Raw genomic sequence first — 26,890 nt, forward strand, 5'->3', positions numbered from 1 at the left:
TAGGTAGGGTACTTAACCTAAACTTGACACGAGCGTGTTCTCTTAAATCATGAAGTTAATGAGGTAGGTGGACTTACTACCACATTCGTTCAAACGGCTTTTTTTATCGCAACAACCCAACACGCCATGTATGTAATAATATTATTTCCGTTACCTAAAACAGTGTTGATTTTCTTCTTCAATTTGATACAAAATTCGTAAGTTCTCAGTTCGATAATTGGAGAAATATAAGATGTACAGTTCTCCATTGATATAAGTTGAATATTATGTATCAATATTTTATAATTTCGACCTGCAAAATTTAAATTTTTTGTTGATCAAGCTAAATAATAATAATAAATAAACATACTACGACAATACACACATCGCCATATAGTCCCAAAGTAAGCGTAGCTTGCTATGGGTACTAAGATGACTGATGAATATTTTTTATGAATAATATACATAAAAACTTATAATATATTGATAAACACCCAGACACTGAAATTATATTCATTACACAAGTATTGTCCAGTTGTGGGAATCGAACCCACGACCTTGGACTCAGAAAGCAGAGTCGCTGCCTACTGCGCCAATCGACCGTCAAACCAATCTAGATTCTAAATTAAATCATTCAAAATTAAAAATTCATTGATTCCCACAACTGCAAAATGTTTGTGTGATGAACATGAATGTATTTCAGTGTCTGGGTGTTTATCTGTATATTATAAGTATTTATGTGTATTATATTCTTTAAAAAAATATTCATCAGCTAACTCAGTACCCATAACACAATTTACGCTTACTTTGGGGCTAAATGGCGATGTGTGTATTATCGTACTATATCTATTTTTTGTTTATTTATGAAATAAAATGAAAAAAATATTCCAGTACAAGTTTTAAGGATAGGCATTGTAAGAGTTATAAAAAGCCTACCCTCAAGTATTTATAACTCGTATTTTATATCATCTGCATACCCTTTATGTGACATAAATAGTTTGAAGATAGTGTTTATAATGAGTTAACCTTTGTATCCAAATGAACCATGATCCCAGCTTAATATTGCCAACTTGTTCTCTTCTATGTCATTAAAACGGTTTTCGTATATTTTGGGTACTGGAAAAATAAAATATACAATTAAATTTGTTTTACTTACTACATTCAATAGTTACAGATGAGGCCTAAACCTACGCATGAAGTCGATGGACACAGGTCGGACTTTGAAGGAAGTGTTTCTTGGTTTATAGACCAACAGTGAGCCAACTGATTAGCCCATCAATTATTATTGAAAAAATAATTGCCTGCCACCATTTTTACTTAGAGACTACTAGATGCATTCTTTTGCATCACAAGACGTTTTATGTACTCATTACATCACAATATGGTCGGAGTTTGTCTCATTTATACAGGGTCAAATAAAAAATACCGGATAGCTCTCGGTCTATGGTTGTTTACATTAAAACTAACAATTTTTGTTCTACGATTTTTTTTTAATCTATAGTATGTTAAATATTAAATACTTATTCAATATTTTACATGGATACTCTATTTGTTACTTATGTGTAATGAATGTAACATCGGCAAAAGCCCGCGAACCACGATTCGCATGCTCACAGTGGTTTGGCAACAGGGACTGTTACGCTTGCACAGTGTAATGTCACTTTATAGAAATAAAATGTTTTTTTTTGTATGAAATAAATAAATACTGAATTTTGAATAGCCGTAGAACAAAGGTTGTTACTTTAATCATAGGAACTACATTGCCGAGATCTTTCTGCTTTTTTTTATTTAACCCTGTAAATTCTACTTATATTACTATTCTTTGATAGTTAATTATACACCATTCAATGTAAGTTATTTGTATTTTCAGGAAAGCAGAATCTAAGAGATTAGCAGACTACATTTCGTGTTAAACAAAATGGTTGAACTTCGCATTGCTGGTAACATGGATGAAGCATATAAAATATAATTTATAAAGTGACAAAAGATCAGGAACTAGTGAAAACCAATATGGCCAAAGTAATGTATACTTTGGCCATATTAAAAGAAGCATCAGACTTTTTTTCTTTTTTTAGGAGGACTGTTATTAAAGAATCATCATATCTACCCATTACCGGCCCACTACAGAAAACGGGTCACAGGGAGAAGTTAATGCCGTATTCCACCACGCTGGCCCAGCGGACTGGTTGACCCCACACACCTTTGAGAACATTATGGAGAACTCTCAGGCATGTAGGTTTCCTTCACCGTTATAGCAAGTGATATTTTAATAACTTAAAACGCACGTAACTTAGAAAAGTTAGAGGTGCGTGCAGTTCGAAACTCTGTCCCCCAAAAGTGAAGAATAAATGAATATAATGAATGAGTAAATAAATATAATTTATTGTACACTACGATAAAATAACAGCGTATACAATTTGGCGGCATTATCGCTACGTAGCGATCTCTTCCAGGCAACCAAAGGCGTATAAAAACACAAAAATATTGATGATTTTTTTATTCGGATGAGTTCTAGTTTCCGAATATTTAGTACACCGAACGTGTATAGAAATTGAATAGGATTTTTTTATGCGTAAGGATAATCAAAGAGATACCAATAAAGAGATGGATGTGACACAATCACCGAGTGATTCTCCAACTTAAAATGTCACGTTTTTTATTCTTTATTGCATTTATAAGTGAATATAAATAGACAAATGTTGAGAAAAAACACTATTTTTAACACACATGATATTTTTAAATCTCTTTTTATTATTTAAACTAGTTAAAAAATTGTTTAGAAAAGTTTTGTCTTGGACGTCCGTGTGTCTGTATGTGCGGATCCCGTATCTTGTGGTCACGATAACGAGCTAAATACTTCCCTTATCGAGTTGGTTTTTATTTATAGGCTTCAGTATTTTGAGGAATAGAAGCCTATTGGTTTTCACGGTATAATTGGATGTAGTTTAATTGTTATTAACAAATAATCTCAATTTTATTGTAATGAATGAGATTATGAGGTATGCACTTGGACTGTTGGATTTTCCAACTACTTTTTTTTCATTTACATTACGTGTAAGATATGACATAGAAGTGAGTTGATGGCGATAACTAAATTCGTCAACTTAAAACTAAACCTACGTGGGTTCCAAACTCGCCCTGGTCTAAGAAGAAGCCCACAACAAACTTACCCGGTTACCTTGGTTTTTTTTGTTATCACCATCTCACATTGTCATTTAAAACTATTTTTTTTTTAAATTATAGACGGTATGCTGATTTGTGTGGTAGAAGTAGACATGATGATACGATTGAGTTTCAAGGCAAATGTATGTAAAGCTACCTGTCACGACTCGGCAAGGTAATTTCAAAAAATATATCTGTGTTTTTTTTGTACTCTTTTTTATAAATTGTGTGCAATATAATTGTATGTATTAATGTGATGTTATATAATTTTTTGTTAGGAATAATGTTTGTCTTAGTGAAAATGTTACTTATGCCTATGGTTAAAGGACGCATGAACGTTATAGTTTTTCTAGTACAGCCTTAAGATGGTAGTTTGGTATTTTAAATGTTTAAATTAGAAGCAGAAGACTTACTACGAGCGCTTGAAGCATTATTATTTTGAAACAACTGTTTATTTAACGAACTTTGACGTCTCAAAAATAAGGTTTATAATTCTAGAACTAAATGTTACAATATCAAAACAATACTGTTTTAAGCGTAGGTGGTAACCCCAAATTTATATATTCACCATTCATTGTATTGTAATAAACGTGAATTCTAAATTAAATGTGTTATGATTTAAAAGTGTTCTGCTCCCATAACTGATTTAGCATGATTTTGCATGATATCTAAGTAATAAAAAAAGCCAACAGTGTATTGCCAAAGTTAATAGTGTTAGCAAGATACATGTAGATGTACATGTTTAAAGGCCGTCAGATATGAGAGATTTGAACTGAAAGTGCACCAAATAATTGGGATATTATGAAAATTTAGCTTAATTTGCTGTACTCCGCGAAAGCAGTTTTTTTAAATATTCCTCTACAAGGTAGCCCTTGATCGCTATCGCACCTGGTGTTAAGTGATGATGCATTCCGAAATCGCCCCCGACGAGTATCGAACTCGGAACCTCCTACTTAAATTCACCGCGCTCACCTCTGCGTCAGGAAGGTCGTGAAAAAAATGGGTATGGAGTATAGCAAATTAAGCTTAATTTTATGATATCATGGAATTCCGTAAAGTAACGCCTGCTTCTATCCAATAATTGGGATATAGAATTGTAATTCTCATGGATGCCAGAAATTCCATTTGGTGCCATGATGTCGATCTATGACATATAAGTCTGATTTTGCTACCACTAATTACGTGTGAATTTACGTTGGGTGAAAATAAAACACCGTGTCGTGCTGTGTGGTGACGGCAGATCAGAATACAGTTGTCAACCTTCCCATCTTCCCGAGGGTGTAGAACGGTTATCACCAATCCGTCTGGCCAACGTGGTGGTTATTGGCAAACCGATAGACAGAGGACTAAACTCCAGCAGTGGACTCTTAGAGCTATTAATGACCAAAATAAAATATCCTACAATGTCGTCCACAGTTGGCTTTGACCATTAGTTGCCGCTTGTCATTGCGAATTATGTATTATAATGGATATGTTTATAAAAATGATTCTTAGTAAAAAATAAATTGCACTATCTCTGTTCACCGCGGCTTCGGTCGTTGCATATAGTCTGTGTCGTGTATGGTATCCATTATAATATTATAAATTCGAAAGAGTGTCTGTTTGCTTGTTTGTTTTTTTTGTTACCTGTGTTTGGCTAATTTACTGCACTGAGTTTAGTGAAATTTTTAATAGAGTTAGTCCGCATCCTGCAGAGGGACATACGATACTTTTATCCAGAATAAGCCGGGCAAACATCCCGCGGGATCTTCACAGCTAAACCGATTTTGACGAAATTTGGCATATTGCTTGCATCCTGGAAGCGGACATAGCGTCATGATCGTAGAAAAACGACTAGTCTTAGTTTTGCAAAACTCTATAGTATTTGTCTAATATAGGTATTGAAATAAGGATCCGATAGAAGTCCTGGCCTGGTAAAGCAGTGCCACCTACTGGGTCCAATTGTGTTCTCAAAACATCCAAAAACACTTTGAAATATCCACACAAACTTTTATGTAATCGGTGCAGACGTTTAGAAAAGGTTCGGTGTCAAATAAACGTACTGAATATTAAGTATGTGTTACGATAAAGATAATAGAAAAACTGCCATTTTCTCTTTCTTTCGGATGCTTTTTATTCTGGAAGTGCTCACATTTCCCGCGGAATCAAAAATTACCGACACACCGTGGACGAACCCGCGAGCTTATATACAAAAACTGAAGTAGGTATGTGTGTAAAAATATTAATTTCACCAATATCAACCTGTTACTGGCCCACTACAGAGCGCAGGTCTGCTCCCAGAATGGCCAAATGTGGATTGTTTGACATCACACACCATTGAGAATTTTATGGAGAACTCTCAGGCATACAGCTTTCTTCACGATGTTTTCCTTCACCGTTAGAGTAGTACAGAGCTTCTGCCGCCAAGCATCGCTGTGTTCCGGTCGATGTAGTTACGAGGACATGAGGTTTAGCACCTTCTCCTTAGGTTGATTGACGCACTGTCCTTGTACGACGTCACTAGGACGTTATCCTTGCATGACATGTGTTTTTTTGTCATTATCATCAGGTGAGTCATCCGCTTGATCCATCAATAATTACCATAAAAAATGCTTAAATTAAAGATGTACCTATTAATTCCAATAGGCATGATCACAGTACCAAGGAATCGCTAAAACACTGTTTTTATGGATTGTTATAATACGATACTTACATATAATGGAATACGTATTTATATTTATACTAGCTGTTGCCCGCGACTTCGTCTGCGTTTGATTTTGTTTTTTGATGTGGCATTCAATTTAGTTGTAAGTGCAGTTTAAAATAATTATTTAAATGGGTTATCATTTGTCGAAGTTATGGTGTAAAATCGTCAAACACTTTCATCCCCTCTCCCAAAGGAACCGAGCTTAATGTCGGGATAAAAAGTATCTATCCTATATTACTTCTAACACTTCCCAGAATATGTGTACAAAGTTTCATGAGGATCGGCCAAGTAGTATTTGCGTGAAAGCGTAACAAACAAACTTACAATGACATTTATAATATTAGTAGGGTAGGGATATGAAGTGAGATTGATATTTATTTTTAATAAATAAAACTGCAAAATCTAGTTAACTGCCATGACAGTTGAAACGAATTCATGTATATGACGTCATTTCTATATAAACATAGTTTTGTACAGCTCGAGCTTTGGAAATCTCTGCGTATATCAAGTGGTTTTTGATTTCAAACTGGTAAGATTTTTGTTGTTGTTAATCTTTAGATATGTAACAAGGACTTTCTAAAGCTCTAATTTGCTGACGAGTACGGCCATGACACTGGGCGGGAAATAATTTATTTGCAGTTTGTTGAGAACAAAATCTTTAATATCACCAAAAATAAGATATTTTTTTGATATAGTCTACTATACTACTAATAGTAAATAGTCTCCAAACACTAATGCAGTTTTTCAAAATAAGTCATCGTGCCAATTTCATAAAATTTCGCTTCTCATCAATCCTATCCTTATCGCCTATCTTTCCGGGATAAATTGAATTGTATGTCACTTTTCCGTCAAAAGGTTATGTAAATTTTGCAAATCCGATCGGAATCGAAGTCCCCTTGCCCCCACAGGTGGGAGGAGCCGGTGGGTGCAAGGGTAGCTTAACGTAAAGCTAAAAAACACATCGACAATATTTGTAGGAATAATCTTTTAGCTCGCTTTGCTGACCCTACATTATGGAGGATACAAGCGTTCAAGGTACTGAATTTTTTAATCAAATGTACTAAAATCACTCTTATATTAGTTCCAGGGTAATCCGCGTGTCAAAGTGGCGCTTCAAATGCGGACAAGATTCCAACTCCCATTTAGTACTGAAAGAGTGCATAAATATAAAGTACGTACCTTTGTATCTTTCATATTCCTTAACAGGATTATGTTGAATCAGTCCCACATTGTTAGCAAACGTGTCCCTCTTAAAATGCGGATGGACGATGCTTCTTATTATTTTAAGCGCTGTAGAAATAAATAGGTTTTGTATTATTTATATCATTTTCAATATTAGTTGCTCGTTGCTCTAATTATTGTCTTCGCACAAAATATCGACTCAATACCGACTAGAAAGTATACTGGGATATTATTAGGTAATTTTTGCTATTAGTTGAGTTTATGTGTTTATAATAAATGTTGGTTTTGTGCGTATTAACAACAGCAAACAGCAAGGTTTTTCTCGTGTAGACTTATCACAGGCACTTTTAAATCGTTCACAAATGTATTATTACCATTATAGGAAAGGTGATGGTGATAACAACATTCGTTAACTTAAAACTAAATCTAGGAGTGTTGCAAATGCGCTGGTCTGAGAAGAGCCCACAACAAACAATAAAAGGCCCGGGTTTTTTTTTGTTATTACCATCTCACAGTCAAATTACAATTTTGAGTGAAGATAGAGATAGAAGACATCCAGGCTTTTTTATCATTCATGTAATCCTTAGTAAGGTTTAGGAAACCTAGCTGGGCGGTAGGTATTTAAAATAAATAAAGCAATCTTTTACATTATTTTTATGCCTATACGGCAAGATGATCGTTGACCAAGCGTTACGGAGAAGCGAAAAAACACTTAATGGCTCTAGCGATAAAGACTACATTTGTATGCTTTCATTTGAGTCGAGTTGGTGTGTCAAAGACGATTAACCACTATTTTTCAAGGGGGTTTAAATAATAATATAAATATCAAAGGAAACGAATAGAATGTTACCACCCACTTGCATTATTATAAGGGTACTTAAGCCTCCATTCGTATAAGAGGTGAGACAAATCCGGGTCGGAACGCATAGCGATACAGTGCCCTGTACTGATCGACCATCCTTGCGATATGAGTAGGGTGTTACAAATATTCCTTACTATTGTCGCATTCACATATAGCAATCCAATCGGCACTTGTAAGCTGGAATAATCTGCAATAGGGAAAGTATATCATATATATGTCGTATGGAGGGTAGAGGTAAGGAGAGTCATCTTATATGGGAGAAAAGTTGAAAAAGTGTCCAGTTGTTGCGCTAAATAACAGTTCAAAAATCCTCCACAATGGCGCTAGTGGATGCACAGGGTATGGTATGAATGTAGCAATCGTAGATGAATTGAAGTATGCCGAGTTAAAAAATTTAATGTCATTATCGACTAAAGTAGTTAATTATTGAGAATTTCAACAACTTACGTTGTACAAAATATTGTGGTAAATATAACCTTACATATTTATTATAACCAAACGTGCGTTTAGAGTGATTTTATTTCGTAAACAGTAAATAGTACGGTATTTATATTTGGCGCTTCTTTTAAGAGTTACCCTGATGCAAATGTGGCGCCATCCTAATTTAATACATTTTGACGACATTTTTTCATATACACAGATGACTCTCCTTACCTCTACCCTCCATAATATGTCGCATCACATACAAATACTTCTTAGAATAGATCGCCGCCCTATATCCACCAATCTAAGGCTTAGGTGTCAAGCCTCATGTGCAGTGGCGTGCATTCCATATAAGCACTAATGCGCTGCCTACTCTTAAAATTTCATATAACTCGAATATGAAGAGGTTTTTTCCATTTTATGCCATTGCGTATATTGGAATTATAAAGCTATAACTACCCTGGTCAATTATCATGTGCACGCCACTGCTCATGTGCTTGTACCTAATCACACCGCAAATATGAGGACGAGCTCTGAAACAAAACGATCTGCTACTACCTACTTATGTGGTGCTGGTACTATGCCTTCATTATTTGCAGTGATGTTGAGATAGGGAATCAATAAATTAAATTAAACGTATAATGATTAGGTAATGTGAATCTGGATGGTCATTTCCGATCGACAATATGTACGTGAATGAAGCTTTCAAATAGTGTATGATTATTTATTTATTTTATTAAACTCTTTATCTGTATACCAAAACATTAACATATATAAAATATAATAAAAACAGAAACATATCGAATGAAGTAGAATACAAAAGGTGGCCTCATCGCTTATCGCGATCTCTGCTAGGCAACCTTTGAATTAGGAAATATATCATTCATGGTTTTGGAGATTAAACCTCCAAAACCATAGGTATAGGTTATTTGCACACGCCAAAGTTTCTATTGAAAAATGTTTTAAAAACATTCACGGCTATCTTTACTATCTGTACCTACTTAATAATATATAGGTTAGGTTTAAAGACATTTATTCCCATAAAAAGACCTAAGTCACCTAAGTCACTTACATAGGAAACTTAGTTTTCTATAATTAATTAATACACTTCGCCATTAGACTGAACTAAATTCAATTTTACTATTATCTACTCATTCAATGTATTCGTCTTTAAATTTATTGGTATTACTTAATATATAAGAAGCTAATTTAGTTTTGAATACATTGAATGAGTTTACATTTTTTATAAGTATAGGTATTTTATTATAAAATTTGGCGCCTTCAAAGGTAAGGGATTTTTTACCATAATTTGTTCTTGTTCTAGGTAAGGGAAGGAAACTGGCTCGACGAGTTTTATTTTTCTTTTTTGTGAAAGTGATATTAGTGTGGATTGTTTTGTTTATTGATTTTCTAATAAAGATGCATGTGCTATTTATTCAATAATAATTCCTTACGTGGTAATTATGACCCATCTACACGATTGTATAACAGAATAATTAAAAACTGTAATAATAAAAAAAAATACATGAGAAATTAATATTAAATATACAAAATAGTTAAAAATTAGAATCCCTGCCGCCAGGCAGCCCTACATTAAGTTTAAAATATAGCTTGTAAAATGTAATGAAAAAATCTTTATGTAGATAATTTATTTAGGAATTGTGTAGGTTGTCTAACTCAATCGCATGCATGTAAAATCGATGCTCGGACCTATTTTTACGTTAAGCGGCTTATACCAACATATCATCGTAATAATTTCAGCTTGTGGAGTTCCGCTGCTGAGGAAGGGTTCCCAAGTTTTGCAACAGCCGGGTCTCAGCCTACGCTGGTCACCGGTCATCTACTTCATTGCATAAAATGGTAATTGTAATCTTAACTAAGTTGACACGACTAAAAATAGTGCAATCCATTTCTGGGTTTATATAATGACAGTGCTTTTAAATATTTTTTAGTTGCTTAAAACAAACTCTCTTACCCTGTTTGTACGCCTTAATCTTATAAACTTCGCAACGACGCGGTTGTCAGCAATAGTTAGAAAGATATAGATAATAAATAAGGATATTCTTTCTTTCAATAAATAAATATAGCACGATACAGTCATCGCTATCTAGCCCCAAAGTAAGCGTAGCTTGTGTTATGGGTACTAAGATGACTGATGAATGTTCAATGAATAATATGCATAAATTCTTATAATATACAAATAAGCAGCGAGTCACTGAAAAACATTCATGTTCATCACACAAACGTTTTCTTCACACTGCGCCAATTGTCCGACAAAGACAAAGAGAAAGTATGAACGAGCATTTTGTAGGCATATCATTGCACCTTGTAGAACTGAATCCTTGTCTTCTGACAGAGAACGAGAGACGAGGCGAGGTCTGTACCCAGTAGTAAGACTTTAATTCTCTAAATAATATAGATACTGTAAGTAAATTATAAAAATTAAGCCTTATTTGCTATACTCCGCGAAAAGCAGGAGGATCTGTATTCTCTAATTTATAATTTCTTAAATTTTTATACTCCACACCAAACAGATCTTCGGCAATTACCCTCTCGCACGTTTCAGTCCGAAACCATCCTCAGGAGATGTTGACTTTACAATGAATTTTTAACAATTATCAATAACTTATTGTAACGTCAAAGATATGTTTGGTGTGGAGTATAAGGATTATAGAAATTATAAATTACACCATACAGATTCTTCTGCTTTTCGCGGAGTAGGTATAGCAAATTAAGCTTAATTTTCATAATATATCATGGATTTCCGCAAAGTAACGTCTGCTTCTATCCAAATATACTGTACCTTTTTGTGACAACGTACGCCGCGTATCAAAAGCACCAGTAGATTCACTGTGCTTGATGTTGAAAATGTGTACCAAATAAATTATTAGTAAAACTATTGAGCCTCCAATTGTCAGAACTAAATGTGCCAGTATACACTTTTCGCCTTTTGTAAAATTAGGCTGAGATTCTGATACTTGGGTTTCACTCATGGTGGTATTATGTCAGACAATCATTTCTAGGCCAACTAGATTTTTATTGTTAACTGTACTTAGGATACACAGAATTATGAACAAACAGAAACCGTGTACACGACTAATATTGAAGCTTTAAAAACCACTCCACTTTAGTAGTGTTTCTTGAATAGGCTGCAAGTTACTTTAATCAATTTAACTGTTGACAGTAATTAAATGTTTTTGGACATAAAGCACTGCAAAAAATTCAAAATTCATTTATTTCAAGTAGGCTTACCTACATTATAAGCACTTCTGAAACGTCGAGTATGTCTGTCTGTATTCTACCACCGGTTGAATGCAGATTCTACCGAGAAGGGCCGGCAAGAAACTCAGTAGTTGCTCTTTTCCAATATCGACATTTACAATCATTTTTCTAACTTGCGGAAGATGAGAGCGAAGCTATCCAATCTACTTTAGCATTAAGCAATTCATCAAATGTGTAGTGACCTTGATGTTTTAGTTGGTTTTTTTACAATTTTTTTTTAATTTAGAATTAGCTTAGGAATCATGTTGTCAAAGCGTATACTGCATGCAATAATGGCCGAATGCGGGTTCTGTATGTTGTTATTACAGTGATTAGTAATATTTCACCACATTTTCAGAGTTGTTAGTTTATTCATACAATTCTGCTATGTGCATTTCTATGTTTAAATGTTATATAGAGGCAAAATGACATTAAACACAGTCTACGATATCTAAAGAGCAGTTATAGTAGGCAAAATATGTCACTGTAACTTAAGTTTCCGTGGTGTAGCGGTTATCACATCTGCCTAACACGCAGAAGGCCCCCGGTTCGATCCCGGGCGGAAACATAGTTTTGGTGTATTTTTTCTTTTTTCTTTTGCTATAATTTTTATTTTTTTCGATTTTGTTATATCTTATTAAGTGTTAATCAAACTCCATTTTATTTTCTGGGTGATTACTTTTTTTGTAATTATGATAATACACCAAATCTGCCATTGTAGAACATGCAAATTGTTACAATAATAATTATTTGAAATATTGAAATGATTATTAAATGAAAATACTTATTTTTGGATTGTTTTCAAATTTACACATAGTTTCTAATATTATTTTTAATAATGTACGTTCTGAAAATTCTAAATTGGTTACCTATTTTAAACCTGCTGACTTTAACGTGCTAATTTACTTCCTACTTTAATAATTAAATAAAATATACTTAAAATAATTCAAAAAGTTTCATAATCAACCCGATAATTTACGAAAATGACATAAATACATAATAACATAAAAGGATTTCAGCGACATCTTTTGGTGTATAGGCGTACACCTTTTAGACATAAATTTGAACCCGAAGTGGTATGAAACCGGCTTTTACACATACAGCGTACCGCCATCTATCGGCTCATGTTGGAAGTATTCACAAGGATTAACTTAATGTTTTCATCCTGATTCCATGAGTTTTTTTCACAATATTTCTGCTCGTGTTTAAATCTATTGGGTGTAGAATGAAAACACCAGAGTCTATGGATGAAAAAATCTTTACTTCAAGTAGGTAGCTGAATTATTGAATTGACTTTTTTCTTTGATCAGAATACAAGTATTACTATCCCGGCTATTCCCGCGGGTGTCATACGAAGCGACTAAGGAATTATAAGGGAGAGTTATAATTCCAGAGTTAAGTATAGGCACCTAATAATTTTAACGTAGAACCTTATATTGTCAGATTCTCATATTGGTTTGTAGTTTTGAATTATTTAGCATTTAGGTAATTTTCGGCACTTTCAAATCCCTACTAATATTATAAATGTCAATGTAAGTTTGTTTGTTACGCTTTAACGCAAAAACTACTAGACCGATCCTGATGAAACTTTGTACACATATTCTTGGAAGTGTTAGAAGTAATATAGGATACTTTTTATCCGGACAGCTCGGTTTCTTTGGGAGAGTGTTTGACAATTTTACACTATAACTCCGAACAAATTATAACCGATTTATAATTATTTTTGTACTATAGAGGTATATGTGTTTGTTTAATTTTGCTATATGCCTATATGTGTTTAATTTTGCACAAACTGTGGTTGGAGATAGAGGACAGAACTCCTCAGCGGACAGCAGCAAACCCCTCATTTAAGGCTTAGCGATACTGAATACTTTAAAGTTTTTTAGATCTACAACTAAATTTAATGCCACATCAAAAACAAAATCAAACGCAGAAGAAATCGCGGGCAACAGCTAGGTTTATTATAATTTTTTATAATTTTTAATACAATAAATTGTATATTGGATAGAAGCAGGCGTTACATTGCAGAGGGTACATTGCCGAGGATCTGTTTGGTGTGGAGTATACGGATTGAGGAAATTATAAATTACACCATACAGATTCTCCTGCTGTTCGCGGAGTATAGCAAACTAAGCTTAATTTTCATTAATATTATAATTTTTAATAATAAATTTTATATAAAAAACATGTGAAACTTACAGTTACTTCCAGCTATTAATAATATATCACTGATGCATTTAAAAATCGTTCTTAAAAGCTTTTTTTACACGGTCCAATTATCGTAAAAATTTACCAACATATTATCGTAAAAATTTCATCTTATGGAGTTCCGTTGTTGATGAAGGATTACTACAGTGCTGCCACACCTAGTCCACCGCCTACATCATGCCTGCCACCGGCCCCCTACCTCATAACTAAGGTATGAAATGGTGCCAATTATGGGGACATAACTAAAAATAGCGCTATCTGACATAAATAAATGCCCCCACGTTTATATTATTTCTAGCTTCTGCCCGCGACTTCGTCTTAAGAATTAGTACTAAAGCTTCGCGCGTTAAAAAAAATATAAGTTTCCGTTGCCTACAACGGGTACGATAGGTAAGATAGGGTAAGATAGGGTAAGATAGGGTAAGATAGGTATGTACTACGACATATACTACGACAATACACACATCGCCATCTAGCCCCAAAGTAAGCGTAGCTTTTGTTATGGGTACTAAGATAGCTGATGAATATTTTTTTATGAATATTATACATATAAATACTTATAATATTCAGATAAACACCCAGACACTGAAAAACACAAACATTTTCCAGTTGTGGGAATCGAACCCACGACCTTGGACTCAGAAAGCAGGGTCGCTGCCCACTGCGCCTCTCTGTCGTCAAAAATAGAAAGTACATCTCATTTTCCACAGCATAGGTGATATGCATACTAATTTTTCTACTTAAGGAATCAAGATAAAAAGGTTATGATTACAAGATTAAAGGCTTATGTTCGTTTCCATGTCAAAGTGTGCAAATGCATGTAGCATGCATGCCAAATTTCATACAAATCCGTTCAGCAGTTTTTGTGTGACTGGGTAACAAACATCCACACTTTCACATTTATAATATTACTAGCTGTTGCCCGCGACGTCGTCTGCGTTTGTTTTTTGAGACACGTGCACATTAAATTTAGGTGTGGTTGTACTGAAATTTTTAAGTTGTGTATTCTTATAAAAAAAAAAAACTATTCGCATAAACAATATCTGAAAAGAACTGTCTGACCAATCTCAGCTCCGCCTATCACTCATAAAATAGTAATCGTTATAGGACGAATCGACATCGCATTGTTAGTTGATTTATATTTTAAAGGTTAACGAAGAACATTTTCAACATTTTTTTGTTTAGTCATTGTGTAAAATCGTCAAACTTTTTCATCACCTCTCCCAAAGGAACTGAGCATAATTTCGGAATAAAAAGTATAGGATAGTTTTTATTCCGAAATTATGCTTACTTCTATTACCTTCAAGAATATGTTTCAAAAGTTTCATGATAATCGGTTCAGTACTTTTTGCGTGAAAACGTAACAAACAAACTTACATTCACATTTATAATATTAGTAGGGATTAGGATTATCTACATCTGATTTATATAAGCGGGGAAAAAAAAACTGTTATAAACTACCCATATAACTCCAACTCAAGATGGTTTAAGCGGATGACCGTGACTGCACCTGATTTCCTGTGAGCTCGAGAAGATGCCCTGTGATGCCTATTTCCTTCTCAAGAAAGAAAGCTAGCGGCTTATCTCAATTTTTTTTCAGATCAGCTCAATATATTATACGTTAGATGGCTACAAACAGACAAAATACATTTAGGCGTTTATAGTTACATCAATATATTAAAGATTACCATACGCGAAGTGCTGAAGAATCCGTTTATCCCGATATCCGTATATAGTGCTGTTCTAATTTCACCACCTTAAGTCATCTCTCTCTTTTCTTTTTTCCTCTGGTTTGGTTCCAGCATTTAAAACTTTTCGTCTATTGTCTTATTATCCCATTTATTTATAACTAGCTGTCCCGGCGAACTTCAAATTTTAAGTTTATAAGCTTTTTAGTTGCTGAGATCTTGTGATTGCTCACTGACCCAGTTGTTTATCTAAGATCCAGTTGACCCAAAAATATAGGGTAAAATGAACCCATACAGTCTGGTCAATGGAATCTACATTATATTGCATCATAACTATTTTTACGTTACGCGGCCTATACTCAAAATTCAAAATTCATTTATTTCAAGTAGGCCTAATACAAGCACTTTTGAATCGTCAATTCTGTCCGTGTGTAGTGACTCTACCACCGGTTCGGAAGGCAGATTCTACCGAGAAGAAGCCGGCAAGAAACGCAGCAGTTGCTCTTTTCCAACATCAAAAATTTACATTTTACATTTTAACATTCATTTTTCTATCTTGTGAGCGATGAAAGCGGAGCCGGATGCTTCCAAGCAACCTTGTCATTAAGAAACTCATCAATTGTGTAATAACCTCGCTGTAATAAATGTGTTTTAACGCACTCTTTAAACTTATGCATTGGTAGGTCCAAAATTACTTTAGGAATCATATTATAAAAGCGTATACTCAATCCCACAAATGACTTGTGCACCTTTCGCAGACGATATGCAGATGTCACTAAATTATGACCATTTCTTGTAAGTCGACTGTTTATATCCACTTTTTGTTTATAAAGACTTATATGTTGTCTTACAAATATTATATTGTTATAAATATATTGTGAGGCTACCGTAAGTATACCTATTTCTTTAAATTTTTCACGGAGGGATTACTAACATATCATCGTATTAATTTCAGCTTATGACGTTCAGAGTGTTGCAACTAGTCCTGAGCCTTCATCATCCTTGGATGATGAAGGCTCAGGACTAGTCAAGCAAAGCCTTGGCTTTGCTTGACTTTTTCACTAAGGTATGAGATGGGCCAATTATGTTGTTCATTAATCTCCAAACTAAGGTTTAACCTTAGTTTGGAGATTAATCAAAGGAACGACTAAGGCTTAACAAAGCGCATTTTTTTCTAGGCGATATGTAAGGGACAGCATGACTTTAAGTGCACTTTATGTTCAAATGTATTAATTATAGGACTAAATCAGAATGATATTCTAAATAAGGTGAATGGCCTCGATAATGCAAAAGGGGCTGGGCCAGACATTATACCACCATCATTTATACAAAACAGCGCAACTCATCAGTCCTTGCCTTATCTATAGAGCATCGCTGCGCTAGGGTACTTTTCCCTCTTTATGGAAACTAGCAAAAGTTGTTCCAATATTTAAGAGTGAAGACGACAAAGATATACGAAACTATATCAAAGGTATTCGAATCTTTAGTTTTTCCGTTAATACAATTCTATTTCAGTTTCGTTTCTGAACATTAATATAGATTATTGGCAGGTAGGTCTACTACCACTAATTTGGTAAGCCTTACTTCAGCATTATCCGAGGAGGGGGGAGATACTATATATTCTGATTTTAAAAAGGCATTTGATAAAGTTTCACATAGGAAACTTATCAAAAAATTATCATGTTACGGGTTTCAGGTCCGGTGCTCAATTGGCATTCATCATACTCGCATGACCGTTTTGTTTATGTAGTAGTTAATGGTTTTAGCTCTTCAACAAATCTGAAAAACTGGTATACCCCAAGGTTCGCACCTTGGCCCTATATTATTTAATATATTCGTGAACGAAAATGTATCTTGTTTTGTACATTCCAAACCATATGCTGATGATATAACGAGAACAATTTGTTCGCCGAGTGATTCTATTTTTATTACAAAACGACCTAAATAGACTAACGAATTGGTGTGAATCGAATGGCATGCAACTAAATTGAAGTAAATGCTTACATATTAAATTCACTCGGAAAAATAGTAATATCCCGACAAAGTATAATTTATATTGTTCTAGTCTTAAAGAGGTTGAGCTTATAAGAGATTTGGGTGTTATGCTAGATAGAAAATCGAAATATCTTAACCATATAGAAAATGTAATAAAACAAGATTCAAAATTATTAGGATTTATTATGCGACAAGTTCAAATTTTCCAAGAAGCTAAAACAAAAATGTGTCTTTACCATTTACAATAGATTTTTGTCTGCCTTGCCTTGCGCGCAGACATGTAGCGTTATTTGGTGTCCTCATTAGTCTACCCACTAGCACTGGAGCGTACTAGACTGGAGCGTGTTCAGAAGAGATTCATGTGCCATTATCATACCCGGCAAAGATTTACAAAAAGGTGGTAGGTATCCTATATAAAAAGACTGACATACTTTAAAAATCTGACTCTTGACCAAAGAAGAGATTTGCTGGATTTGATGTTTATAAGTAGGTTGCTAAGAAATAATTTCGATTGCCCAATATCCCTCGGTTATGTAAATCCCTACTAATATTATGTTATATTATATTATAATATAAAAATGTAAATGAAAGTTTGTTTGTTAAGCTTTCACGCAAAAACTACTTAACCGATCCTCATGTAACTTTGTACACATATTCTTGGAAGTGTTAGGAGTAATACTATATACTTTTTATACAGGATACTTTTTATCCCGACATTAAGATCGGTTCCTTTGCGAAAGGTGATGAAAATGCTTTGATATTTTTCACCATAACTCCGACAAATTATAACCGATTTAAATAATTATTTTTGTACTATAGAGGTTAGAATATGTGTTTAATTTTGCCCAAATTTAAACACTATGGTTGGAGATAGAGAATAGAACTCCTCAGCGGACAGCAGCAAACCCCTCATATAAATACTTTAATTTTATTTTGAACTGCAACTAAGTTTAATGAAAAAACAAAATCAAACGCAGACGAAGTCGCGAGCAACATCTAGTTATATATTAAATTCGGTCAGGCAATTGACATTAACTTTAACTCTCATATCACTTTTTGTAAAGTTATCATCAGTAACTTAATCAGTTTCTATTTATAATTTAGTAACTTCTATCTCTTAATCATTGTTTATTTTTTATAATTAGTCTTTTTAGTATTTAGTTTAATTAAACATAACTTACTTTTAAAATCATAATTTAGTTTTTTCCGTTTGTTTCTGTTTCTGTTTTGATGTTGTTGTTTTTTTTCTTTTTTATTGACTGACTTTGAAAATTATTAGTTCATAAGCGAAATTGGCTTGTAGTGTTTACCTTTAAATGGTTTTGCATAGTCCGTGTAATGTTTATATGATAAGGAATATTATGTTTATGTATGTAAAATTGCGGGTAGACCCAATAAATAAATAAATGTATAAATGTAGATCCAGTTTACCCAAGTATATGGGGAAAAATGACCCGTTACTATTGGTTCAATGAAATGTAAAGATCAGTTATACTACGTAAAATTTATCTGTAGGAAACAAGTTTCCGTGGTGTAGCGGTTATCACATCTGCCTAACACGCAGAAGGTCCCCGGTTCGATCCCGGGCGGAAACATAGTTTTGGTATAATTCTTATTTTTTTTTCATTTTATTATTATTTTACTAAAAATGTTAATAAAACTATTTATTTTTGTAAGGTGATTACTGATTAGCAGTTTGTTTTAATATTCGTGCACGTGCAATAGTCTGCCATCTATATGTACCATACAAATTATTACAATAATAATGATTATAAATATAAATATTATTTTGTAATATGTTTCAAGAAAATACGTCTTTTTTATATTTTTCCAAGTTTTCACGATGTTTGTCATATTATTTTTAATACTTTTATACTATCATTTAAGAATTGATAATTCAAATTAAGTTAAATATTTAAAACATTATAATTTAGGTACTTTAATAATTAACAAAAAGTTTCATAAACAACCCGATAATTAAGGAAAATATAAAAAAAACAAGACTTTAGCGACCTCTTTTGGTGCATAGTCGTAAAACTGACATAAATATGAACCTAAAGTGATTCGCATAAAACTAGGCTATGTAAAGAAAAAGCTTTTGTACGAACAGTATACCGCCATCTATCGGCTCATGCTGGAAGGCTTAGCAAGGAATAGACTCATTGTTTACACCCTAATTACACCTAGGTTTTTTTTTAATAAAACCCGTAAAAATAAAAAAAATCAATCCCGTGATATGACGCGATGTTAGTTAATTAATATGAATAGGCCAATATTATATAAAATAACAAATGTATGGTTTAAATTGTAAAACTACTTGAAAAATTACAGTCTTTCATACAAATTTATATCCCCTGCAGGCTGCAACACCTAGAATGAAAAAAAAATAATAGGGCCCTTAAAAAAATGTTAACTTTCTAAGTTCTGCCGTTTGGTATGTAGGTTATTTGACAGCCATTCAGCACAAAGCCTTTTAGCTCTCAAACAACAACTAAGAATAGGAAAAGATATCGAATTTTAATACTATCAATTATCTGAAACTGAAGAGGATACAGTTTTTATTGATCACAATAATTTAAACATGTATATTGCTATTCAAGAACAAGTGAATAATACCTGTCTTCTTTTTTTTTTTCCCCTGCCTGCTCAGGGGAAAATATTTGTTTTAAAAATGGGCGGCTCTCGTTCTGTCTAGGTTTATTTGTGTTTCGTTTTCTGGGCGTTGTGTTCTGTGTGCGTGGTACATTTTCTTCCTGAATGGGCAGATTTTTTATCTGATTTTGTGATTTGTGTTAACTAAGTCTTTCCTTGCCTCAGTAGAATAAAAGTAAATAATTTCAAGCAAAATCTTATCTATAAACTTGCAATCGAGATAAATTTCAACATAACACGAGTATATGCAAAATTGCATGCGAAAAAAGTGGCGAGCATCCACTTGTATAAAAGTTTAAATTGATTATCTTTCAAAACTAATAAGAAGACGAAGAAACTAAACAATTTAATTCTTAGTTCAGTTACTATAAACACAACAATCGTGTTATGCTAAGCAATGGTGTATGCAAAATTTGCCAAAATGTAGCTGTGAAGCTGTGCACAGGTTCAATAGATTATTATAAAAGTCCCCCGGTAATATTACTCTGGTACTTCTCCAGTATAAAAATACCACTCAACGGTATATTTATGAATAAAAAAAATTTAAAAGGACTTAAACATAGACGGTGGTGTTTCCGCCCGGGGTAACTTCCAGTTATTTATAAAATATCACTGATTCGCATGCATGTAAAAATCGATCTTAAAAGCTTTTTTTACACGGTCATTACCAACATATCATCGTAAAAATTTCAGCTTATGGAGTTCTGTTGTTGAAAACGGATTCCCGCAATGCTGCCACAAGTAGCTCTTCGCCTACATCATCCCAGCCATTGCTGGTCACCGGCCTCCTACCTCATAACCAAGGTATGAAATGCCAATTATGTTGACATGACTAAAAATAGCGCTATACCACTAAACCATAAAAAAGGCAGTATAACTTTTAGACCCGTCTATTAATTGTTTATTTTAAAGATTTGTTTACAGCTCAATCCGCAACAACCAAAGCACACCACTTTAATTTACTTGACTGTGTTTTGTAAGACATACAATCCCGAAATGTGCATTTTATATTCAAATCTAACGTAGATTCAGTTGACCCTAGAATATAGAGTAATATATCAAAAAGCTTGCAATCGAGATAAATCATCAAGAGCATCCGCATAAGAAGACAAAGAAATTAAACAACTGAGTTCTTCGTTCAGTTACAGTTATATACAACAATAGTGCTATGCTATGGAAAGGTGTAAGCAAAATTTGGCAAAATGTGGCTGTGAAGCACAGGTAATATAGCACAGGTGTGTGTGCACAGGTAACATAGGTTATAATAAAAATCCCCTGCAAAAAGTTACCCTGCAATGTTACCCGTAATGTTACCCTGCAAAAAGTACCTATATATTATTTATTCTAAAGGCTCCGTTCAGCCTGTTGATGATGAAAATGGAGACGTATCAGTAAGTCCCGTAGTTTATTGAGGTGACACGACAAGGTACATCCAGTTATTACTAAAATCTCATAGAAAATCGATCTTAGAAACTATTTTCACGGTCAATACTAACATATCATCGTAAAAACGTCAGCTTATGGAGTTCTGTTGTAGAAAACGGATTCCCTCAGTGTTGCCACACGTAGTCCTCCGCCTACATCATCACAACCTATGCTGGTCACTGGTCTCCTACCTCATAAGTCATAACTAAGGTATGAAAAGGTGCCAATAATGTATGTTGATATGACTAAAAATAGCGCTTTCTTTTCTATGGGAAACAATATGAAAAAGACAGCATAACTTTCAGACTCGTCAATTTTGTTTATTTTAAAGATTTGTTTACAAATAAATCAGCACCAACTAAAGCACCCAGTTTAATTTACTTGACTGTGTGTGGGAAGCAATACAATCCCGCAATATACATTTTATATTCAATTGTAATGTAGATTCAGTTGAACCAAGAATATAGGGTAAAATGGCCTCGGACACTCGGGTCAATGGGATCTACTTTACATTGTATAGTAACTATTTTTACGTTATGGCCTATGCCAACATATCATCGTAATAATTTCAGCTTATGGAGTTCCGCTGTTGAAGAAGGGTTCATCCGGTGTTGCCACAACTAGTCCTCAGTCCTCATCATCCCGGGCTTTGCTGGACACCGACCTTCTACTTTATAACTGAGGTATGAAATGAGCCATATTAAATTCATATGAAATTAAATTCATATTAAAAATGTAAGAAAACGTTATTTTTTCTTATGGGGTATTACTGATTAGCAATTTATTCTTTTGTTCGTACACGATACTACAGTCTGCCATTATTTAGCATACAAATTAATAATTATTACAATAATAATGATTACAAATATAAATATTATTTTGAAATGTATTTCAAGAAAATAAATCTTTTATTTATATTTATTCAAATTTGCACGATATTTCTTATATTATTTTTAACTCTTAAATATTATAAGTGGGTTCAGAAAATTCAAATTAAGTTACCTATTTAAAACATGCTTATTTAGTACTTAAATAATTAAATACAATATACGATTCAAAAAGTTTCATAAACAACCAGATAATTATCGTCGTAAAACTGACATGAATATGAACCTGAAGTGATACGCATAAAACTAGGCTATGAAAAAAAAAAGTTTTTTAACGAATAGAATACCGCCATCTATGCTGGAAGATTCAACAAGGAATAAACTCAATGTTTTACCCTAATTACACCGAGGTTTTTTAATAAAACCTGTAAAAATTAAAAAATCGATCCCTTGATATTACGTAATGTTAGGAAATTAATAATAATATATTAATAAATGTTAAAAAAACCGAATGTGTGGTTTAAATTGTACAACTACTTGGAAAATTACAGTCTTTCAAACAATTTTTTATCCCCTTTTAGCACCTAGAATTAAAAAATAATCTTTAAACTAAACTTTCTTAGTTCTGCCGTTTGGTATGTAGGTTGTTGTTTGACAGACATAGCCTTTTAGCTATGAAACAACAACAATAATAGGAATAGGTCGTACTTTAAATCTATTAATTATCTGAAACTGAAACGGATACAGTTTTTATTGACCACAATAATTGAAACAGCAATATAAAAGAAAAAATGAATAATACCTATTTAATTTTAATATTTTCCCCTGCCTACACAGGGTAACATATTTGTTTTTAAAGTGGGCGGGTGGCGTTCTGTCGAGGTTTATTTGTCTTTCATCGAGGGAACAATCTTAAAACTAAACATTTGTAATAATATCTATATTTTAATGGTTTTAGAAATTTCACAAAAAGCTTTGAAAAAATTGCGAGACTCTATGTACCTACAAATGTATACGGAATCTTCAGTGAGCGAGCCCGACTCGCACTTGCCCGTTTTTTATATTATACTTAACTTGTATTGGCTTAAAAAAAATTTAGATTCTTGCTTTTAATTGTTACAACATTAATATCCGGTGTTGCTTTTTTACTGTAATAATATCTTTATTTTTTTTTCCCAAAAAATTGTATGTAGGTATAAATGAATTAAAGGAGTTAAAAGTTATGCAATTAGTTATGTTTAACAAAAAAAACATAGTCTATCTAAGAAAGATATATAATTTAGTAATTAACGCATAAATTATAATTCATGCGTTAATTTACGAACGTAACAATGTATTTTTTGTTTATAACGAAATTAACATTTTTTAATCGCTTCGAAAGCATTAAGTACGCATATTAGTATAGAGTTCTAGTAATTCTAATCCCTACATAGAAATTATATATAAATTTAAAAATTAAAAATCCATGTCGAAATAGTGTACATTATTTTACTATTATACTAGCGGACCCGCGCGACTTCGTCCGCTAATGAGTCAACTTCAAAAAGTAGTCGTATGTTCACACGCTCTCAAAAAGGATATCTATTGCAGTTTTTGCAACATTTCTCATTAATAATTTATCTATTTATTTATTAGGAAGCCAACTTGTTATTTTATTTGAGATATTTAGCCACTAAACAAAAGAAATTTAAAATGAAAAAGAGAAAAAAAAAATAAACCCTAAAATAGGTACTTACATAACAAAGAAAAAAAATAACTAAAAAAAATAAAAAAATCATGCCGTACTTTTAAAAGTTTTTTGACTTCATTTTTGAAACACGGGGCAGAGTGTCGATAAATATCCAAGCCAGCACTTCCAACCAATTTGATGTAGGTAACAACTATTCTACACAATGGAGCGGATCTGATTTGATGTAGCGATTCTAGGTCTGAACGTTAGCTTATTCATAATATGCGACCTTGACCTTTTTTAAAATGTTGTCCTTGTATGCAAGGTACCTACAAGTCAATCTTTTATCATTACGTATCCATATCCAAGGAGTAGTGAAAAATATATATATTTCTTCCCAAAAAAAAAAAAAAAATAATTCATTATGGGTTGATCTGTTCGGAAAAAATGAAAGTATTGACACACAAACATGCACAGGTACACACACTGTGTATTTGTATGAAATGAAAGGGCTTGACTAGGGGAATGCAAAGATAAGAATCGGGATTTATTTAATATAATTTTTTAAGGTGGTTCTATGTAGATATCAGTTTATACGAGATTTTAAGACAAAAGTTACAAGAAACAAGGATTTGAAGACCCTCTAATAGTATTATATTTATACCCTTTTATAATATGGTAAGAAAGTCAAAGACATGAAAATTAGAATTACACCTCAAGTTAAATTCAACATTTTTATTTTGCTCGCCCAAAGAGATGTAACGTAGGATTATTTAATACAATGTACCTATTTTTTAAAACACGTTATGCTCGCTCTGATGCTGTATGACTGAAAGGCAATGTAACAAACATAAAATTCAAAGTAAAGTAGGTTTGTAGTGATTGGGAAGCAAATTTTACTGTTAAGAAGCTAGCAAAACTCAGCAGTTGCTCTTTTCCAACATTTAACCATTCAACATGAACATTATTCTCACTTAACAATAAAAGATCACTTAAATCAACGGAGAAGAAAAACATCGCGAGGCGACTTGCATGCCAGAGAGTTCTCCACAATTTTCTTAAAGGTGTGGGCCAGCGTGGTGGACTATGGCCCTAACGCCTTAAAATTATGGGGGGAGACCTGTGCCCTGTAGTGAGGTAACGATTGATATGATGATGATGATTCTATGTTGTGGGATGAAGTGGAGCAGGCGGCTTCTCATCAACCTTAATTAACAAATTAATGAATCGTCAAATTAATAAACTCGCTGTAATAAACGTGTTTTAACAAATTCTTTAAACGTATGCATTGGTCTAACTATCTATACAATTATTAGGAAAATTCTCCAGAATAAGTACCCAGTCTCAGGTACTTATGATCTCTCAAATGCCATTTAGAGTGATCACCCGGAATATAAAAAGGCAATATAAAAGCTCAGTCCCATATAACTAAACAATTTAAATAAAAAATTTAGAAAATTTTGTTAAAAATAAACAAACTCGAAAGTATTTTTGCTAATTCCATCATAGATGCGATCTTGGGTATGTGGTTCGATACAGGAAACCAAGAGATAAATGTTATTTAATTGATTTTTAATGTATTAGAACTAAGTGGAAAACACGTGGTTGCTCGCCGTGATAGATTCATTTGTGTTGTTTCACATGTAAAACCTACAAAAGTGCGGATAACGAGTTTTAAGTTTCGAGTTAACTGTGAAAACAGTGGTATTTTTGAGAGAAATATAAACGCAACCTATTTACCTACATGTTTATCATCATAGTCTATTACAGCCCACTACTGGACTAAAGGCGTCTACCCACGGAAGGGCTAGCCTATAATCACCAGATGGTATAAAGGACGCAGTTATCCGTTCACCGTTTTGATCCCGTAGTTGCCCCGTAGGATAGCAGTGGGAAGAGGAGGGGTGGCGAAAACTGTATTCAGATTTGCCGTCACAACAAGACACGCGTGTTTATAAAAAAAAACTGTAACCTACTTTTTTTTTTGTATTTTGCTCTGTGAAGCCTAAATTATAACTTATTTTGTCCTAGCCTCTACCTACTCCTAAAGAGGAGGGGATTAGAGTTCGCACCATTCGTGCTACTCAAACACGGATTGGTGGGATTTAAAGATTAGTATCACATTTAATCCGTGGCGTGTACTTCGTACATGCACAAAAGCTCTGCCTACCCTAACATTTATGTAAAACTCATAAATGCGAAGGATTTTTTTCATTTTATGGCATCTTCCTTCTTTATGCCTACCCTGGTCAAAAACCCTGTGCACGCTACTGCATTTAATTGATATCATGAGTGGAGCTGAATGCTAACTTACTTCCTAAGATAGGGTTAAAAAAAATCGAATATCTTAATAATAATGTAAGGTTATTTGAAATTCGTCAAAGAAAAATGCCATTCTAAGCTAGATTATGCGTACGAGATGATATGCAAATCAATAAAATGAATCTAGAAATTATAAAAGACCATAGTCATGAATCCTTTTGATAAAAACCGTCATGGATTTGGAGTATTAATATTTGACATGACGACGATGCCACGAAAGTTGGAAGGACTGGCGACTAAAGTGACGCGGGGAAAAAAAAAAGAAAGAATATAGGAGAAAAAGATGGCGCGGGAAGCGACATCGGGCGTTTGAGAATATTTGGCGAGATTTTAAAAAAGAAAAGAAAAAGGGGAAGGTTTATATTAGTATATGAGTAATTATTTTATGAGTTTAAAGAACAAGTATACTGTTAGGGTAATCGACAAAATTATGGAGTAATTTTTACAATAATAATAATATGTTTTTTTGTTATTATTGAAATAGTGTATTATCATTAGTTTGGTGTGCAACGTTAAGAATATTAAAATTCTTTTTGAGACACTTATGAG

At 33.4% G+C, this 26,890-nt stretch overlaps 1 protein-coding gene and 2 non-coding genes across 3 annotated transcripts; 2 read left to right on the forward strand and 1 right to left on the reverse strand.

The window, feature by feature from the left end:
• Positions 1 to 907: 907 nt before the first annotated feature.
• Positions 908 to 11,287, reverse strand: LOC120636355. Its single transcript, XM_039907802.1, has 4 exons — positions 11,098 to 11,287; positions 7,867 to 8,058; positions 7,007 to 7,117; positions 908 to 1,095 (listed from the first exon to the last, which is right to left on the reverse strand). Exons 1-4 carry the CDS (start codon positions 11,285 to 11,287, stop codon positions 1,001 to 1,003), a joined length of 588 nt encoding a protein of 195 aa, XP_039763736.1. The 3' UTR covers positions 908 to 1,000.
• A 763-nt stretch (positions 11,288 to 12,050) lies between these two features.
• Trnav-aac lies at positions 12,051 to 12,123 on the forward strand. The gene has a single exon. It is a non-coding gene; the product is annotated as a tRNA-Val (tRNA).
• Positions 12,124 to 18,968: 6,845 nt separating this feature from the next.
• Positions 18,969 to 19,041, forward strand: Trnav-aac. The gene has a single exon. It is a non-coding gene; the product is annotated as a tRNA-Val (tRNA).
• Positions 19,042 to 26,890: the final 7,849 nt, after the last annotated feature.

Source organism: Pararge aegeria, chromosome Z, assembly GCF_905163445.1.
Source record: "Pararge aegeria chromosome Z, ilParAegt1.1, whole genome shotgun sequence".
Classification (NCBI taxonomy): Eukaryota; Metazoa; Arthropoda; class Insecta; order Lepidoptera; family Nymphalidae; genus Pararge; species Pararge aegeria.